This window comes from Mustela putorius, unplaced genomic scaffold (assembly GCF_011764305.1).
Source record: "Mustela putorius furo isolate JIRA1106 unplaced genomic scaffold, ASM1176430v1.1 tig00000196_pilon_pilon_pilon, whole genome shotgun sequence".
Lineage (NCBI taxonomy): Eukaryota > Metazoa > Chordata > Mammalia > Carnivora > Mustelidae > Mustela > Mustela putorius.
Window position 1 is genome coordinate 4181535 of NW_025421310.1, and position 19907 is coordinate 4201441.

Below are 19907 nucleotides of genomic sequence, written 5' to 3' on the forward strand. Positions count from 1 at the left end.
AGTGAGCCAGCGGAGCAGCTCCCGCTTTGAGCCGCCTCGGACGAAAGCCCTTGCGGAGCAGAGCCGAGGCCTCCCTCTGCGCCCTGCCTGCCTTTCTGACCCACAGCAGGATGAAAGCAGCACAGTACAGCGTTTCTCCTCACGATATCCTATCCGTGGGCAGAAGGGTTCGTCCCTGTATGTGAATAATTAGCTCATTAGTGGTAAAAACAAAAACCGCTGCGGACTTCTGAGCTCTTTGCACGGCTCGGAGAACAGTGAGAGGTATTTTTAAATCCTCAAATATAAAACTAAAACAGAAAAAACAGCCGTCGGGGTCTTAAGACCACGATCCTTGGATCCTGACGCACGGGTCGGGGCGCCCCTGGAAGGCGGGCAGGACGCAGGGCGGCCCTTCGGGCGGCAAGGCCAGGAGCTTCCAGCGGGACGGGGGACACGGGCTGCCCGCACAGCTTCCTCCCGGGGAGCGCCTGCGAACACCCGCGGCACGGGGCGCATGCGGTGGGGCGCGTCCACTCGCCCAGCTGCTGGCCCACGCGGATGCAGGTGCCGCCCGCTCTGCTCCGGAGCGGAACAAGGTCGAACTCAGGACCGCCGCGGCCCGCGGGTGCTGAGCGCCCGCTCCCACCCTCGCGGCGCTGTTCGGCCGGCGTCCAGACTTGGCGTCTCTGATCCTCCGTGGGTTCCCCGCGGAGCCGCGGGCCGTCCCGTCCCTGAGGAGGAAGAGTCCTGCCCCCATACTCCTCGCCCCGCCCCCCACCCGAGCCTGAAGTCTGCGGAGGTCCCTCCGCCCGCCCCTCCGTCCGCAGGGCGGGGGAGCTTCCGGCCCCGGAGCGGCGCCTTCTGGGAATTGTAGTTCTCAGGAGTGGCACACGGGGGGGGGTCCCCGTTGTCTCGCCGCGCATGCGCACTTCGCACCGGCCCGGTGCTCCGGCCCATCCGCGTGGTCACGGCCGTGACCCGTACAGCCGGCCTTTCCGAGCCACCGCGGGGCCAGGGGCTACTGGGGTCCGCGACTGCTGGAGACCAAGGAGAACCTGACCCGAACCCACGGAGCTCAGGGGGATCCCTCCACGTACTTCGGAGCTGGCGCTGGGAGGCGAGGCATTGGTGTGCGCGTGTGGGTGTGCGCGCGCATGTGCTTGTCGTTGTGTCGCTGGACGTTCGTGACTCCCACGCGGTGTGCATGTGAGTCCCGCCCCGCCTGTCTGCACGTGCGTCACTCCAGAACTTTGTGTGAGTCCGTCCCTCATGCCGCAGTGTTTGCACCAGCGTGCCCGTGCAGGTGTGAGCCGTGCAGGTGTGAGCCCGCCCATTTGCGTGAGGGTGACCATCTCGGCTGAACCCCTGCGGGTGTGTAACTGTGGGTGCAACTCTGCATGTGAGCCCGTCTCCACCCCCCCCCACGTCACTGATCTGCCGGCAGGTGCCCCGTAAAGGGGGAGCAGCCTGCGTAACTGAGCAGGTGTCGGCCCTCGGAGACCCGTGCCCATGTGTGCCCACGTGTGGAACTTCTTCTGGATGTGCAGTGTGTGACCCCACGTGTGTCTGGCTGTGCTGCTGTCCATAGTGTTTTCCGAGGGGCGTGTCTGCCAGCCTGAGAGTGCCTGCGACCTTCTGTGTGCCTCACCTGGACCGGGAGGGGCGATCTGTGCAGGGGTCGCAGGGTGCATAGGAGATGCCGTGCAAGCCGGGGTCGCTGTGTTTCTGCACACGGGGCAGACGCTGCTGTGACTGTGTGTGCGTCTGGGTGTGTCACTGGGTGTGGTGTCCCAGTGCACACTGTGTGAGCAGGGCAACACATGTGATTCTGTGTGACTCCGTGTGTGCCTGCCTGTGGGTATGTCTGTGTCTCGCCTCTGGTTGCCTGTCTGCCTGCGTGCCGGGGCCAGGACTACCCGCCCTGCACCCACATGCCCTCTGCCCCAGCATCTTCCTTCACAGCTCCCACTTCTCTCTTGCAGGTGCTGACTAGACCCACCAGTGCAGAGTGGCCAGAGCAGGGGTCACAAGCTGAGGGACGTGGACAGGAGCCGATGCTCCCAAGACCACAAGGTGGGTACCCCTGCCCTCTCCTGGGGACAAAGCTGGGCCTGACTCTGGCCTGAGGGCTGCCTGCGGAGACGGCACCAGAACTGGGACTCATTCTCACCACTGTACATAAGATGCTGCTTGGTCTGACCCTCACCCCCACACACCTAATCTCCCTGCTATCTGCCTCAGTTCTGCTACACACACACACATACCCAGCACCTTTGCTTTTCCTCTGTCACCCCAGCCATGGTCCTGCTCAGACCTTTGCCCCTGCTGCACTTGTGGCCCAGAACGCTCACTCCTTCACTTCTGGGTCTGCACTCAAAAGTCTTCTCCCTGAGGCCTGGGCAAAGACCCTGAGTCACGAGCACGCCTGGGATGTTGCGGAACAGGGGGAGGCCCATCGTTGGAGCAGTAGGAGCCCAAGGCAAGCAAGAGCATCAAGGAAAAGCTCTGGAGTCACGTGGCCCAGGTATGGGCACTGCCCCTTCTGGGAACGTGACTGAGAAGCAGTGAGCAAACACGTGGCAGGAGCTTAAAGGACGCCGGGCACTTAGCTCTGTGTTCAACAGGTGCTGGGTATCACCACAGTAACAGTGCAGCCAAGATGGCCACATTCCCATGCCCTGGAATCACAGGGCTCTTGATAAAAAGCAGAGTCTGTGTTCCCACTCGGTGTTCACAGGCAATGCTGCCAGGCCCCATTCAGGGTGGCACAGTGAACCTTTGCGACATGTTCACAATCCCTAAAAAACAGATGGCTGAGTCTGCCTGTTTGTAACCTAAATAGCATCGCACCTGATAAATTCTCTGCATCTTACTTTCTCGCCAGCACCGTGTATCTAAGGTTCTGAACTGGTGCGGCAGCTGATGGGCAGTCATGCTCATGCTCTGAGGTACTCCCCTATATGAATATACCCCTGTCCATCAGACTGTCCCCTGTCCATGGACAGTTGCACGGTTTTCTGGTATTTGGCTGTCACACACGATCTTGGGCCTCCAGGTACACACAGGAGCAAGAGAAGCTCACATTCCAGAAAATGTAATTATTGGGCTACAGGGAATGTGTGTCTTCAGCTTTCCTCAAAAATACCAGTGGTTTCTCCAGTGCCCGCTCCCACCACCAGTCTGTTACGCGTGGAGTTTGGGAGCTCCCTGTCCCTCTGGGTATGATTTTTCTCCAGCAAAGAAAACTCTCGGCTCCGACAGACATAACCAAGTACTATAGACTCGGTGTCTTCGACAACCATCTCCTCACAGTTCTAGAAGCTGGAAGCCAGGGTTAGGGTATCAGCCAGGTTGGGGTTCTGGTGAGAACCCTCTTCCTGGCTTGGAGGTGGTCTCCTCCTCGCTGTGGAGGGAGCGCTTGTCTCTCTTCCTCTTATAAGGACACTGATCCCATCATGGAGGGGCCTCATTATCTCCCAAAGGCCCCGCCCACAGACACCATCACTTCAGGCTTTGATCTATGAATTTGGTGTGGTGGCCGGACACCTTCTAGCCTGTAGCACCAGGTTGCAAAGCTTTATTTAAGGGCTGTCAGGGGGCACCTGGGTGGCTCAGTCAGTTAAGCCTCTACCTTCAGCTCAGGTCGTTGATCCCAGGGTGCTAAGATCAAGTCCTGCCTCCAGCTCCTTGCTCATGTTGAAGCTTGCTTCTCCATCTCGTTCCCACTTGTGCTCTCTCTCTCTCTCTCTCAAATAAATAAAACAAAATCTTTATTTAAAAAAAAAAAAAAAAAGAGCTACCAGAGTCCTATTTTTGGAAGGACCTTTTAAAATTGTTTTCAGTTCGTTAAGTCCGTGATTCTCAATCAGGGATCATTTTGACCCTGGGGGGACACGTGTAAATGTCTGGAGACACTTTTGGCAATCACATGGCAGGGGGGGTGAGGGGGGGGGCGCACAGGACTGCCCGCAAAAAAAAAAACGACCTGACCCCAACTGGCAGGAGTGTGGAGGCTGAGACCCTGCACTTAGCCTTTTCCAGCCCAGGACAAACGACCAACCTGTTTGGTTTTCTTCTTTTCTTTCAGATCCCATCGCGGACACGTGAAGACAGGCAGTAGTAGCTCCGGAGGCGGGGATGGAAGGACTCTTGCTCGAGGCCGCCCCCCAGGGTTCCGAGGCAGGAGGAACCTGGCAACCAGAGGGTCAGGTCAGGGAGAGCTGCCTGAAGCAAGAGGCCCTGACCCACGGGGAAGAGCCCGCCGGGCGAGCTGTGCCGGCGCAGGATGAGCTCAGCGCAGGGATTCCAGGAACCGGCTCGAGCCCTCCCCGTCCCCAAACCGACAGCGGGCCCCAGAGGCGCGGGGCGGCAAGGAAGAACCGGAAGCAGAAGCAGGCGGAGTCCAGGGCGCAGGAGAGCGGGGGCGGACCGGGGAAGCCTTGGAAGTGTGGGGACTGCGGCAAGGCCTTCAGCTACTGCTCGGCGTTCACCCTGCACCAAAGAACGCACACCGGGGAGCGGCCGTTCACGTGCGCCGAGTGCGGCAAGGCCTTCAGCCAGAGCGTGCACCTGACGCTGCACCTGCGCACGCACACGGGCGAGCGGCCCTACGCGTGCCCAGAGTGCGGCAAGGCCTTCAGCCAGGGCTCCTACCTGGCGTCGCACTGGCGCACGCACACGGGCGAGCGGCCGCACCGCTGTGCCGAGTGCGGCAAGGCCTTCGCGCGCCCCACGCACCTGGCCCAGCACCGGCGCGTGCACACGGGCGAGCGGCCGTTCGCGTGCGGCCAGTGCGCCAAGGCCTTTCGCAACCGCTCGTCCCTGCTGGAGCACCAGCGCATCCATACGGGTGAGAAGCCGTTCGTGTGCGCGCAGTGTGCCAAGGCCTTCCGCTTCTCGTCGGCGCTCATCCGCCACCAGCGCACACATACGGCAGAGCGGCCCTACTCCTGCGGCCAGTGCGCCAAGGCCTTCTCGCAGACCGCGCACCTGACGCAGCACCGGCGCGTGCACACGGGCGAGAAGCCGTACGCCTGCCCCGACTGCGGCGCGCCCTTCAGCCAGAGCGCCTCGCTGGCGGAGCACCGGCGCATCCACACGGGCGAAAAGCCGTACGCGTGCGCGCAGTGCGGCAAGGCCTTCACGCAGGTATCACACCTGAGCCAGCACCAGCGCGTGCACACGGGTGAGCGGCCCTACGCGTGCCCGGACTGCGGCCGCGCCTTCAGCAACCGCTCGCACCTGCGGCAGCACCAGCTGGCGCACACGGGCGCAAAGCCCTACAGGTGCCTGCAGTGCGGCGTGGCCTTCAGCCACGTGTCCTCCCTCATCGAGCACCAGAAGGTCCACACAGGCGAGAGGCCCTACCGCTGCGCACAGTGCGGGAAGGCCTTCAGCCAGGGCTCCTCGCTCACACTGCACCAGCGCACGCACACGGGCGAGCGGCCGTACGCCTGCCCCGAGTGCGGCAAGGCCTTCAGCAACCGCTCCTACCTGATCCAGCACCACATCGTGCACACCGGGGAGAGGCCCTTCGAGTGCGGCGGCTGCGGCAAGGCCTTCAGCTTCTCCTCCGCGCTCATTCGCCACCAGCGCACGCACGCCGACAGGAAGCCCTGCTCAGGCGGCCGGTGCGGCGACACCGTTGCGCAGCTGCCACCCCTGACGCGATACCTGAGCTGCCCCCGGGAGGAGACGCGGGTTGGCGATGGGGATGGGGCGGACCTGGCTGCAGGCGGGCGGGCGGACCCGAGCTGACGTGCCGCGCGCGCCTCCGCTAGCCCGGGGGCGTGCCCGCGCGCGTTCGCGGAACACTTCCGGCCCCGAGGCGCTCGGGGGAGCGCCGACACGCTCCCGGGGCCGCGGGTGCTGGGAGAGGCGCAGGGACTCACCCGAGGTCACACCGGGAGGGAGTCCCCGGGCGGGACTCGACCCCTCGTCTGCCAGACTGCTCCCCGCGCCACACACACCCCCGCGGCCTCCTGGTTCAGAGTGAGGAATGTGACCCGAGACAGGAGACCCAAAGAAGTGTCCGTGCGTCCCTAGCGAGCGTTTAGTTGAAGGTTTTGTGACCGAGTCGGCATTTGTTCAATAAATTTAGCTGCGTAAAAAGTTCAGCTCCTTTGGGGGAAGTGGATGTGTTAACGAGGGAGCAGCGTCTGAAGGACGTGTGGGCTCTGCGGATGCGAACAGCGCTGTCCAGATGAGGACGGGCCGGAGGAGGACAGGTTCTAGAAGAGGCCTCTCCCTTGACAGACCGGAGGGAGTGGACCCCGGCCTTTTCCAGCGCGAGGACGCACTCTCCCCTGCTCCAGCTTTCTCTACCCCCAGCTCACAACCCTCCGCGCAGTGACGCGTCAGTTAGCAGTTGCTGTGTAACAATCCTCCCGAGTGCACTTGTCCCTTTAATGCTGTCCATGGGGGGTGTTGGCTGGACTCACTGACTCATCTGTGGTCAGCGGATAGTTGGATGGGGGCTGGCTGTCCCAGGGCTGCTCAGCTGGGCCAACGTCGCTGTCTTCCTCAGGAGGCACATCTGACCTGGCTTCGTGCTCCCAGCACTAGCAGGAATTTGGGAGAGTGGGCCCACCCAAGCACTGCTTCCTGCCTCTGGTTATGTCGAGTTTGCCTCTAGATCTATCAGCCAAAGCGAGCATCATAGCCAAGCCTGGGAGCAGTGTAGGAAGGGCCTTTCCAACGGTGTTATGAGACAGAAGACAGGAGTCACCTACTATCTCCACGAGGTAATTTATGGCCATACAGCATGAGCTCTACAAAATTACACTGTGGGTAACACATTTATTGGGTCCACAATTAGCAAATTAAAAAAAAAATTCCTACCCCTATCCTCTTCCATCCCCTCTATCCAAGTCCAGTCCCCCCTTCCCTAGAAGCAACCATTCTTGAGTTTCCTGGTATCTTTCCAGCATCTTATATGCATATAGAAACAAATATTTATGTGGATATTTGTAAAAAGATGCACAGCATACCTTTCTGTACAGTAGCACATGGCACATAGCTTCCCACCTCTTATTATTTTATATCTGGAAGCGCCTTGTACCATTAGACAAGAGAACAGGTGTTCCCGTTTCACAAGGTTTGGGCATCAGATTTCATGGGTATCTATGATTCTTTTGATCTCACTGTGATGTGTTCAGCTCCAGAAAAGAAAAAATCATGGGAAAAATATTTTCCAGTTAGGAATTTTTTTTTTTACAAGGTTGACCAATGAAGTGTCCTGTATCATGGGACAACGTAAACCCCCTCTGCATAAAAATGAACCCCCCACATTAAATAATTTTATGAGATTTTTCATTTATACAAAAAAGGTACAATAAATGCCCATATGCCCATCCAATTTGAATGCCTCAAGAACACTATCTTAATAGAATATGAACACAATACCCAAAAATGTCTTCATAACAAAATTTGCCATATTTTATGATACATATTTGCTTTTAGAATGGGTCATGAAAATATGTCTATTTTTTTCATGGTCTATTTTCAAGTAAATTGCAGACATGGTATCACTTTACTGCTAAATACCTTAGTTTGTATCTCCTTAGGAAAAGAAAAAGTAGCTTCTATAAAACCACAACATCATCACACCCTGTAAAAGATTAATTTCTGGATGTCATCCAGTGTCTATTCCATATTCAGATTTCCTTTCCTGAAAAAGTTTGAAAAAGGGATGTAATTTGTCAAAATAATGTCAAGCCTTGAAAATAAACATAAATGATCTTTAATGTGTACAAGGAGGAGAGAAGCTAAGACAGTGACACAGACACATAAACACAAAGACACCTGTCTTCCTGCCCCATCAGCTTCCTTGGCTCTTAGTCCTACCAAGGAAGCTGGCAAAGGGCCAAGGAGGGCAGGATGTGTGCTGTTACTTTTGCCCTGGCATTACCTACACAGGTCTTGGCACGCAGTAGGTCCTCAGAAAATCTCACATGAATAGACAAATGAGTGAAAAATCCCCGACCTGTCTTAGAGTCAAGACTCATGGTATCTTGAGTCTTCTCTGTACTCCAGACAGCACCTAGGCCTCAGCACAGAGTAGATCCTTATGAAGTACTGGGTGACTAGTTTTAACATCCCAGCATTGGCCCTGGAGTCATTCAAGGCCAGAGGCCACACAGTTGCTTCCTCCCTGTACCCAGATATCATCCAGCCCAAGCACCAGCACACAGTAGGTCCTTAGGAGATATACATTAATAGGCCAGGTAAATTAATGAATAAGAGAACATCCTTAGCACCAGCCCTGAATCATAGAGCATACATCTTCATTCCCTCCTGTAATCCAAACTGTCTGGCCCAATTCTCAGCACATAATAGGTCCTTAAGAAGCTCCAGGTGACTGAATAATTGTACATACCAGCATCAACCCTGGAGTCATTCAGAGTCAGGGATGACACAGCCAGTTCATCCCTATGCCCCAGATATCTCCCAACTCAAGTGTCAACACACAGTAGGTCCTCAGGAAATAGAGTGAATGAATAGTTGAACATGCCCAGCTCCAACCCTACAGCCATTCAGGGTCATGGGCCACACAGTCTGACTCCTCTCTTTCTGACCTTCACCCGGCTGAGGTGCTCTGCACACAGTAGGTCTTCAAGGAGTGCTGGGTGACTGGATGAATGAGTGCAATGGGACTCTCGTTTGCAGACATAGGCCTGAGTTCAGTCACCACAGAGACCAGGGGAAACTTGCCCTCTAGGGCAGAAAGGATGGAGGTCCCAGGCTCTGAGAATGGGCGGGGCCATATTTGCCAACTTAAGTGACGTTCCCCCCCCTTCCCCCCACACATTGTGTTCCCCAGATACTTTATACAGATGCTTCCCTGAGTCCAACATGTCCTGTTCCAGGAAGGAACAGAGCAGCTTCAAGAGCATGGGGGAGTGGCTCGGAAAAGTGTGGCAGCTGGCATGGAGAGTTCCCAGGAAACACAAGCTGAACTCTGCAGCCACCTCCCCCAATTCAACCTTCCCAGGAATCAGTTCCCCCAGGAAGACCCAGCAGAGGAGGACAGACCAGAACCTCATGAACACATAACTGTCCGTTGGTTATACAGGCTATGCAGAGAGTGGCCAGTGGAGGGAGGTGCTATTTGCGGACGGTGGTGGAGGCTTGTCTGAGGAGACGTTGGAGCAGAGCACTGCAGGAGGTGAGGGGGCCACCTCAGCTTCTGGGGGAAGAGCATTCCAGGAAGAGGTCCATTCCAGAGTCAGTGCAAAGGTCCAGAGGCAGGCACATGATGGGCTTGTTCAAACATCTGAAAGCCAGTGTGGATGGGATGGAGGGAGGGGTGCAAGCGCAGGCCAGTTCCCTCAGGGATGGGCTGAGGGATGGGCCCCTGAGGGATGGGCTCATCCCTCAGGGATGAGGAATTTGGCTTTTACCTGCTGAACTGAGTGGGTTAGGAATGGTCTTAATTATGGTTTTATGGGATCTATCTAGCTGTGGAGAATGGAACACCATGGTTGTGGGTGGATACTTCTATCGTCAATGAAATGAGGTTCTGGCATGTGATAGAATCCAAATGAATGACCACTGCTTATATGATTTACATTATTTTCATGATTATTTCCCACAAATTTGATGAAGACTTGCGGCACAAGCCGAACTAATTAGCCTACAGCCCCCACATCTAGGCTGGACATCTAGGATGGTCCCCATGGCAGCTCCTCATTTCCACCCTTGCCCTGTCCTTCCTGTCCATTCTCTGCCTGCCTTGTTCCTGCCTTCAGCTACTATTCTCTCCATGCCTTAATTCAAGGTTCCAGTTCTTGTGGCACAGAAGGGGTGGGAGGTGGGACTGGGTGTGATGAGAGTCTGCCCCGTGTCCCCCACTTTGCCACTTGGACGTGAAGATCAGGGTGGTGGTGGTAGCCATCCTCCCAGACATGTGGAGAAAAAGAAGGAGGTCATTCCTGAAAGAGACCATAGCCCTGAGGTCAATGAGGAGGAAAGGTTTTAGTGATATTTTTAGGCCCCAGGAACCAGCTATAAATTAAGCCAGTTTCCTCCTGAACTTTGGTGGTGTAACATTAATCAATAACAAGTTTGAGCTCCTTTGAATTGAACTTCTGTTATTTGCAACCAGTAAATCCTAATGAATGTAACAGCTGAGGCTTGTGTTTCTTTTAAGGGAATGTTCTTGCTTGTTGGATGCAATGGGCTGGTGGGAAGGATGTGGAGAGAGCATCCCAGGCTTCTTCCTGCCCTGATTTCTTTGGCAAACCCAGGAGAGGCCACTGCAAGTCCTATCAAAACAAAATGATACAAAGAGTCTAAAGACACACACACATACACACTCATGAATGAAAAAGCAAGATGGAAATACTGACCTCTATCAGACAAGGTAAAATAAAAGTCAAGACAATCACTTCCTATTTCACAAAGGATTCAGAATGAGGTTTGAACTATACATTTATTGTGTGGCTACTCTGTGCCTGGCCTTGTGCTTGGTGCTTTACCTTTACTCTTGAACTGGCAAAGACTTAACAGTGCTGTAACTTGTAAGCATCAGATAACACAGTGGCTGAATACATAAAGCAAAGATTACAAAAATATATCAACAAACATAGTAACAGATTCTCACACACCCTTATTGGCTTTTGGCAGATAAGGTGAGCCATAATTAAATTAACACATGGATCTAATCAATATAACTGATAAGACTGAGTTAGTTAACAGACATGTAGAGTTTTGACTCCTACAGACCGAAAATACATATTCACCTTAAATGTACATGTATAAACACTGGGCATGTTGTAGGCCACAATAAAACTTTTAAGAAGGTGTTGAATGCAGATATATTAGAGACCACATTCTTTGTTCACAGTGTCATAAATTATTAAAACAAAACTATTTATAAATAAACATGATCACTGAGCTTAAAGCACTCTTTATATCGTAGAAACACTACAATATAACCTTTAGACAACAACATAAACAAGAACACAGGTTACCAAACTTTAAGATGTGGCCAAAGCTATAATCAGAAGTAATTTATTATTAAGTACACTACTTCAGCAAGTAATTTTGTAAAAAGAGATTATAAATGAATTAACTATTCAACATAAAAACAAAGGAAATAATAAAATCACAAACTATAGAAATATGGGCATAAATAAATCCCAATGCTAGTCCTTAGAAAAGTAATCATGGATGAGGTAAAACTTTGATAAATCTAATAATGGGTCAACCACAAACAGAAGTTGAAAGGGAAAAGAGAGAACAAAATAAAGGAAGTTTTTCATTTAATTATAGAACAGTATTCATAGGGTGCTTGGGTGGCTCTGTTGGTTTAGTGTCTGCCTTTAGCTCAGGTCATGATCCCAGGGTCCTGGGATGGAGCCCCGCATTGGACTCCCTGCTTCTCCCTCTCCCACTCTCCTGTCTGTGTTCCCTCTCTCGCTGTGTCTCTGTCAAATAAATAAATTAAAATCTTTTTTTTTAAAGAATAGTATTCATAATTCAGCTAACAATCTGAAAAGTTCAATGGAATGAAGAATTTCCTAGGGCATAAAAATCACTAGAAATCCACCAAAATTTATGAAGTAAAAAGTATTCATAAGTCAAGAGCATGGGAAGAAACTGAGAAAGCCCCCCAAGAATTAGCTGAAACGTTCCCCCCAGAGCAAAGGACCCTGGTGAATTCCTTCAAAATGTCAAGGAAGTGATACTCCTTAAGCTACAGAAACTACTCCAAGGCTTAGACAACAATAAAAGGGATGTCCTTCTATGATGCAAGCCTCACCATGTTACCAAAACGTGACAAAGATAGCACTGATCTTACATATGAAGAGAGGCAAGAGTCATGCATAAAATACCAGGAAGTACAATTCAGAGTCTGGAAAGACTGGCCTACCACGATCTTAAGACTACCAAGATGACATGACATTGAGGAGTCTACCAGACTTCATCAGTCCCAAGTTGCACGTTTTTTTCATCCTCTCTGAAGCCGGAAAGCAGCTTCCAGTTGGTGGGATCCTACCATGAAGCAGCATGCTTTTCTTCTCAGTCGTATATAAAATAATATGTGTTTTACAATCAACGATGTCTTAAGTTCGATGAAATACCATAATGCAAAATCTCACCCCGGGAGGTTAAATTAAAAAAAAAAAATTATCAGGTGCCTGGGTGGCTCAGTTGGTTGAGTGTCTGCCTTTTGCTCAGGTCGTGATCCTAATCAAGTCCCGCATCAGGCTCCCTGCTCAGCGGGGAGTCTGCTTCTCCCTCTGACCCTCCCCACTCTCATGCTCTCTTTTATTCTCTCTCTTTCAAATAAATAAAATCTGTTTAAAAAATTATCTTGATGGATGTTTAAAAGGCATTTGCTAATAAACCTATTGCTGACTTCTAACCAAGATGTTTCCTTAACAAGAAAGAGCGACCAATTTCAGAACAATCGTCCTCATCGTAGTTAAATGTGGAACATCATAGGCATCCCTGTTAAAACCAGGAACAAAAACAGGACACACACTACCAAGACTATGGTGGTTTGCTGTGGAGCTTTCGACCACTCCACAAAGCCCTGGAACAGAGGGGGGAAAAGTAGATTAGAAACAGAGGGGCCACCATTGTTTCTTGCCCGGTATAGCGTTATGAGCTCCATACACCTTTGTCAAATGAACACAGGAGTGGAAAGACATACCAGGATGAAGGATGGAAGACAAAATGTTCAATGGCGACGATTCTCCAGATTAGTGATGAGCACAGTGCAAAGGTCTTAAAATATCAGGGAAGTTTGGGAAATGGAACTTTTCTGGAAAGTCAGTGGCGACATGAAAAAAAATCCTGATGAAGAAGAGAAGTGGATGTAGCAGATACTATGAAATGTCCAACACAAGCAGCTGTAAGACCTGGCAAAGACCCAGAAAAACTTGGAAGATATTCTTCAAATATCGAGGTTTCCCCCTTGGATTTTTCTGATGCAATAAATCTTGGATAGGACCAGAAAATACAGATTTTTATAAAGTTCCTCATAATTCACGCTATAGAAAAATAGGACAACTTGACAAATATTTACTTTCCCGTGGCAACCACAGCACCAAAAATCTGACAATTCCTCAGTTGGGGAAATGGATACAGCACAGCACATTACAAAGTATTTGGCAGCTGTAAAACGTGAATTTAAGAAAGAACAAAGGTGGGACGCCTGGGTGGCTCAGTTGGTTAAGCAGCTGCCTTCGGCTCAGGTCATGATCCCAGCGTCCTGGGATCGAGTCCCACATCGGGCTCCTTGCTCGGCAGGGAGCCTGCTTCTCCCTCTGCCTCTGCCTGCCATTCTGTCTGCCTGTGCTCGCTCTCTTTCCCTCTCTCTGACAAATAAATAAAATCTTTAAAAAAAAAAAAGAAAGAACAAAGGTGATCAATATGTATATCAACACAGAGAATTATCCAGAATATTTATGATGAAGATACCATATGGTAGGATAGTAATTTTGCTACGATCTCTTTTTGGAGGTTTGAAGAAACATATGTGAGTTATTGTAGGGCTCTGTTTATAGGAAGCTCAACAACAGGCAAAACTAACCTATCAGAAACCAGAAATGTGTTTGCCTTGGAGTGAGGGAGTGAGAGAGACCAGAAAGGAAGAGGAAGGGATTTTCTGAGAAAATGGCAACACTCAAAAATCTTCATTTGGGGGCGCCTGGGTGGCTCAGTGGGTTAAGCCACTGCCTTTGGCTCAGGTCATGATCTCAGGGTCCTGGGATCGAGTCCCATATCGGGCTCTCTGCTCAGCGGGGAGCCTGCTTCTTCCTCTCTCTCTCTGCCTGCCTCTCTGCCTACTTGTGATCTCTCTCTGTCAAATAAATAAATAAAATCTTAAAAAAAAAATCTTCATTTGGGGTGTTGGCTACACGTATATACACACTCACGGATCTAGGCATTTTACTGGAAATACTTAGGACAACTTTTTAAAGCCGAGTATGAAGTTAAGAAAGCGTAATAAATACAGGTCATCTGCAATGCAGAAGGTTTGCACGCTCACGCGCGCGCGCGCACACACACACACACACACACACACACCGGACCACTAATAATAGACCCAACAGTGCCTCCCAATTGTTCTGCATATGGGCCGCTAGCCACGGTTTACGGCTTATGTCTATGCCTGCCCCTTCTCAGAAATGCCCTTCGCTAATGGGAGCCACCTCCCCAGGGAAGCACATGGGAGGTCATCCACACCCGTGATGGGGCTTAACAGGATCCCCACTCGCTCAGAGGAAGACAAGGACTACGGAGGCTCCAGAGCTTCTCCTGAGCTTGGGCCCAGGCTGAACCCCCCAACTAAACTCCCTCTCAGTCCTTCCAGCTTCCCTCACCACCTACAGGTTCCTCCTGGGAGCACAGCTCCCTCCACAAATCCCTTGCACAGAAATCCCAACTAGTCTAATTTTCCAAGGGAAAAAATGTCTCCAAAGATATATGGCAACTGAAGAAGACGTGTGAGACAAAGGAGGTAGATGAACATATGGACGGGGGTACTGAGGGACGGAGGGACGGAGTGCGTATGTGGGGGAGCAGGCAAATGACAGTGTGGACGGGTGAATGAGGAGGCAGGCGAATGAATGGCTAATTGAAGACGAGCTTCTGAGTGCAGGGCTGGAGGGTATGTGTCTCCACATCACATGGGGACCCCCCCCTTCCATGTCTGACCACCGCAGGACAATGTCCTCTTTCCCATGGGACACAGCTTGGAGCTCACAGCCCCAAGCAGGTGGAGAAATTGGGACCACCCACTGAGGTCTGCGGGGTGGACATCTGTAAAAGAAGAGGGAACCCCCAGCTTACCTGCGAGTCCTCGGACTCATCTCCCTCCACCGCGTTCCACTCTTGTGCCAGCCCGGGTTCTGAAGAAGACAGGCCTGGTAGAGGAGACAGGAGGCACGAGTCAGTGACCAGGCAGCCGGGCCCTGTCTGCCCGTCCCTCCAGCCCCGTTCTCCTTCCTGTCACCCTTGAGCGCACACACTCTGGCCCAGTTGGCCAGAGAACACCAGACCTGAAGTCTGATCCTATTTCTGTCATGTCCTGGAAGACTTAGAGCGTGTTACCTGTTGTGATCTGCCATCTGACTCTCTGTTCCCTCACCTGTCAGATGGGTGAAACTGACCCTTTTCTACAGGCCTCCTACATAAACCAAGTGAGGGAGCGGAGGGGAAAGTGCGGAATCAGCCGAGAAGCAGCAGGCTGGCCCAGTGGAGACATCTTCCCACATTCAAATGTCAACAACCTTCTGCCTCCTTAGCTGGAAAGCACGGGCCAGGCCGAAGAGCGCCACTGTCCACTCTCCCCGCAACCAGGCCCCACTAGGACCCCCTCCCCACTGCCAGAACTCACACCCATATTATCCCCGCCCAGTTCCAGGCCTGCTTGTCCCCGATGGGAGGAGGTCCCTTGATCCAGCTGTTTGAGCCTAAACCCCAGCAGTTATCCTGGTGGTCTCTCTTGTCCTCCCCTCCCCACGCCCACCAGCAACAACTCTTGATTCTCCCTCCCAGATGTGTCTCAAATCTCTGCACTTATGTCCACCACTGCCACACACACCTAGGTCCTCTCTCTCCCAGACAGTTGTGGGAAACCCCTATCTGTCCTCTCAGCTTCTACTCTGACCTCCTCGTCCTACGGTTCATCCGCGCACACAGCCGGATGTAGGCTGTCTTGGCCTGGGCACCATTGACCTTGGGGGGTGTGTAACTCCTTGTGGTGGGGGTGGGTCCTTGACCTCTGTGACGTGGTGGTAGCATCTTCCCTATTCAGATAACCCAAACTCCAGACTTTATCAAACATCCCCTGGGAAGGGGAGGCAGGGGATAACATCGCCCCCAGTTAAGAACCCATGAGTTAGCAGAACCTTTTCAAAACACAAATGAGATCCTGTCGTCCTCCTCTTCGAAACCTTCCCATGGCTTCCCAATATTCAAATAACACACTCTGTGCTGTGGTCTCAGGATGTCGCTGGCCCAGGCTGGTCTCTACCCTCTTCCCCCGTGTCCCTGCTTTGTTCAGCACAGCCTCCAGGAACACAGCAAGCTTGTCGCCACCACGGGGTCATTGCCAGAGTGGCCTGGGTGTCCACACAGCAACCCCCATCTCTTGGAATACACGATCCCTTCTCCTGCCTCTCTCGCCGGCCCTGACCACCCTTGCGTCCCTCTCCATCAATCACCCCACTTTACCATCTTCAGAGCTCTCGTCAGACATTCCTTTTCTTTTAATTTCATTCCTTGTTTATTGTCTGTTTCTCCACTAAAATCAGCTCTATGGGGCCATCCTGTTGGCTGCTGGATCCCGAGCCCCTGGCACGCAGTAGGTGCCTCTGGTGGGTTTTGTCCCACATGGCCTTCCACTTGTTCGTTGATCCCTGTGTCCACAGCCCCGGGCAGCCCGCGCCCTCAGGATGCTGAACTTGACCATGTAGCTGATTTTGACTGACAGCCTGTGAGCAACTGGGTGGCCAGCTCCATCTCTCTCCCCGCAACCACCCCCAAGAGAATGTGCCCGGGTTGGCCTGCGGAGACAGTAGCCCCAAGTCGGCACCCTCATACTGGCCAGACGCACGTGAGGTCAACCGGCTGCCTCCGCCAGCTCATGGTCGGTGGCTGCTCAGGCAAATGCGGGCGCAGGCGGTGGGAGAACCGTCCCCTGAGCCCCTGTCATATGCTGACCTGCAGAATCCTGAGCAGAGGAGTGACTGTGGCTTTAAGCAACTAAGTTTCGGGGCCACTTGCTGCCCAGCAAAGGCTGATGGACACAGGGCTCCATAAATAGCTGTCCCCCAAATGAGTGAAGGAAGGAGTGTTGGGTCTTCCCTGAGGCTCAGCCACAACCTCCCCCCACCTCCCGCCGCCCACGGGACGCCTGCCCCTCACCTTTCAGGTCACCGTCACCGCCAGGGGCCCCAACCTCCACAGCTGCCCAGTCCTTGGTGAGGGCAGCACGCTTCTCCCAGGCCCTGGTCTCCCGGGGCATCAGCGTCTTGGCCCTCTCTGGCTCAAGCAGCCCTCGGATCTGCTCCGGCCTGAGGCTCTGCATCTTTCTGGGATGTAGAGTTTCCAAGGCGAGTCTCTCCTTCTCCTCCTGCTCCCGCTGGGTTCCTGGGGCACGGGATTCAGCACCTGGGGGCTGACAAACTTTTTGTCATTCCACAAACCTTTACAGAGTGCCATCTGTGTGTTGGCACCATTTCTAGGTGCCAGAGACCCAGCAGTTACAGAAGCAGGCTCCCTGCTCCTGGGGGTCTTGCGTTCCTGCGGAGACCCAGGCAGGAGAGAAGGATGGCATGCCAATGTCTAAGTGCCCAGGGGACAAATAAAGTGAGAAAGGGAATAGGAGTTCTGAGGTGGGAGCCAGAGAGTACCTCATCCACACACACGTTTATTCCACACCCAACGCACAGAGCCACAAGGTTTTAGGAAGCCAGAGTAGCCCCCAGAATCCCTCTTGCTACAGAGAAAAGGGCCACAGTCTTCCCAGCAGCCCCCAGCAGCCTCACCTTTCTCTTTTGTTGGCATAAAAGAAAACCAAGAAGCATTCCCCAGGTTGGGGGAGAAAAAGTCTAATTTAAAATGAAACGTTCTTGAGTATTCTCATTCTAGATCTTCTCAACCCAAAATTCAGGAGTCTGTCTGCCAGGAGTATGGGAACTACACTGGGTTACCCCCTACCCTGGGACTCTAGAGCTAGTTTATGTTCTGATTCTAGGGAACCGTATGCATTATCAGCCTTGCATTATATTAACCTGCCGACAACTGCCCTTGTGAATAGTTATTTTTTGAAAAGGAGTAAATTCTCTTGGTATAGGGAAAATAAAAGCTTTTTAAGGTATTTTCTTCTTTAATTAGGTTTTTTAAAAAGATTTTATTTATTTGACAGAGAGAGATCATAAGTAGGCAGAGAGCCAGAAAGAGAGAGAAGGGGAAGCAGGGTCCCTGTCAAGTAGAGAGCCCGATGTGGGGCTCCATCCCAGGACCCTGAGATCATGACCCGACCTGAAGGCAGAGGCCCAACCCACTGAGCCACCCAGGTGGCCTTTAATTAGATTTATACAAATAAAAATTGTTGTATCAAATTTAGAAGCCACAGGGCACACAGTCTAGATTCAAAGACACTTTAGCGACTGAGCAGGCAAAAGCACGAGGGGACCATGTTTGGAGTCAGAGTCAAAGAAACATGGTTATGGAAAAAAAAATTTTTTTTTAGAGCAATCAAGGCAATTGATTGTGAACTGGGTATTCGATGATCTCAGGCCTGCTCATCCCTTCTGTTGCATGTGGAAATGGTCTTAGGGACAGATAAGAAAGTATCCATCTTATTTTTTTAGAGATCTTTTTGACCTGTGTAAGGGTGAGTTGACCTGATGGCTGGAATTCGCGCTAACATACTTCCACAGGGCCGCCTGGTGGGCTCAGTACATACAGCAACTGACTCTTGGTCTCCGGGTTGTGAGTTCAAGCCCCACGCTAGGCGTGGAACCTAATTTAAAGTAAGATGAAATAGAATAATACAATGAAATAAAACAAAATAAAATACTTCTACAGTAAAGGGAAAAGACAGAGACAAGGGATCAGAGCAAACAAAGGATGATTTCCAAACCTGGCAAATGGGGAGACACGGGGCTCTTGGGTCTGTTCCTGTGCCCGTGAGTAGACCTGAAATGCTTTCTTATCAGAAACTAACACATACGCTGTGGATATGCAAAATGTGTCTTTTCTTCTGCATTACAAATTAGCAGGTAGGTCTTCTATGGACAGGGGTGACTCCCAAACCCTCGAAACTCAGATCTGAATGCATTTCCCCAGACACCTGCACCCTCTGTCCCCAGCCCCCAGCACAGCCTTCCTCCTTCTTGACAGGCCTCCACCACTGTCCTCACCGGGTTCTGCAGGCATTGCTGCCCACTTGTCTCCTCACCCACACCTGCTCTTGTACTAGAAAACACTGTCCCCACTCTGTTCTAGTCTCCCACTCTGGTCCACTCCACCACTGACCCCAATGGTCCCCTCCCCTCACCACACTCCCCAGTCCATCCCGCCGGCTTCACAATCCTCAGGAGCCCCACTGGTCTGGAGGCTTTCAATGCCCCACCCAGCAGGGCAGGGCCCGCTCTGGACATGGCCTCAAGGTCTCCCTCGCTACAGTCCCTATGCTTTCCCTCCTCCAGGACAGTCCAGGACCAAACAACACTGAACTCCAAGGAGGTGAGTTTCCTCCCTCTTTGGCACCCTCTTCTATTGCTTTTTAAAAATTGAGTTTTGGAGGCACCTGGGTGGCTCAGTGGGTTAAGCCTCTGCCTTCAGCTCAGGTCCTGATCTCGAGATCCCAAGATCAAGTCCCACCTTGGGCTCCCTGCTCAGTGGGGAGCCTGCTTCCCCCTCTCCCACTCCCTCTGTGCTCTCCCTGGCTCATTCTCTCTCAAATAAGTAAATAAAATCTTTTTAAAAATTTAAGTCAAGATACACATAACACAAACTTCAAACTCGGAACCGTTTTCCGGCTAACAGCTCGGTGGTACTCAACACATTCACAGGTCCTCCTACCTCCTTACACCTGACACTCTGTCCCCAATGAACGATGACCTCCTCAAGGCCATCCATGGTGGAGCACGCGTCAGAGGTTCCCTCCTTTTTAATAACACGTTTGCTTGTCTGTTCGATGTTGTAGCCTTTGTGAATAATGATGCTATGAATACACAGGTGTGCAGATACCCCTTGGGACCCTAATTCCACTTTCTGGGGTCTATGCCCTGAAGCAGAATTGCTGGATTGTAGGGCAATTCTGTTTTTAGGTTTTTTCTGGGAACCTCCATACTGTTTCCCACAAGAGCCACACCAACTCACGTTCCTAATGGTGCACAAGAGTTCCCTTTTCTCCACACCCTCAACAACACTTGTTGCTTCCTAGGTTTTGTTTT

At 52.1% G+C, this 19907-nt stretch overlaps 2 protein-coding genes across 5 annotated transcripts in view; one reads left to right on the plus strand and one right to left on the minus strand.

Annotated features, from left to right (window-relative positions):
- Positions 1 to 897: 897 nt before the first annotated feature.
- On the plus strand, positions 898 to 6098 carry ZNF835 (zinc finger protein 835). Of its 2 annotated transcripts, none has more exons than XM_004776951.3 (3): positions 898 to 1188; positions 1965 to 2055; positions 4070 to 6098. In XM_004776951.3, exon 3 carries the CDS (start codon positions 4120 to 4122, stop codon positions 5737 to 5739), a length of 1620 nt encoding a protein of 539 aa, XP_004777008.1. In that variant the 5' UTR covers positions 898 to 1188; positions 1965 to 2055; positions 4070 to 4119; the 3' UTR covers positions 5740 to 6098. The 2 variants fall into 2 exon arrangements, with proteins under 2 accessions (XP_004777008.1, XP_004777009.1); XM_004776952.3 differs by having other exon boundaries at positions 898 to 1110.
- A 96-nt stretch (positions 6099 to 6194) lies between these two features.
- SMIM17 (small integral membrane protein 17) overlaps positions 6195 to 19907 on the minus strand; it is a 42798-nt gene continuing 29085 nt past the window's right edge. Inside the window, exons 3-5 of one of the 3 annotated variants that reach the window (XM_045076887.1) lie at positions 16867 to 17119; positions 14788 to 14861; positions 6195 to 9914 (exon numbers count right to left, since the gene is read on the minus strand). In XM_045076887.1, coding sequence (XP_044932822.1) covers positions 9909 to 9914; positions 14788 to 14861; positions 16867 to 17119 — 333 coding nt within the window. In that variant the 3' untranslated portion in view covers positions 6195 to 9908. Of the gene's footprint in view, positions 10248 to 12236; positions 12524 to 14787; positions 14862 to 16866; positions 17120 to 19907 lie in introns of those variants that run through there. The other 2 variants (XM_045076886.1, XM_013048080.2) reach the window with 2 other exon arrangements.

Bases quoted from the DNA above. Each gene is read 5' to 3' on its own strand.
- ZNF835 (XM_004776951.3), top strand. From the start codon at position 4,120: ATGGAAGGACTCTTGCTCGAGGCCGCCCCCCAGGGTTCCGAGGCAGGA.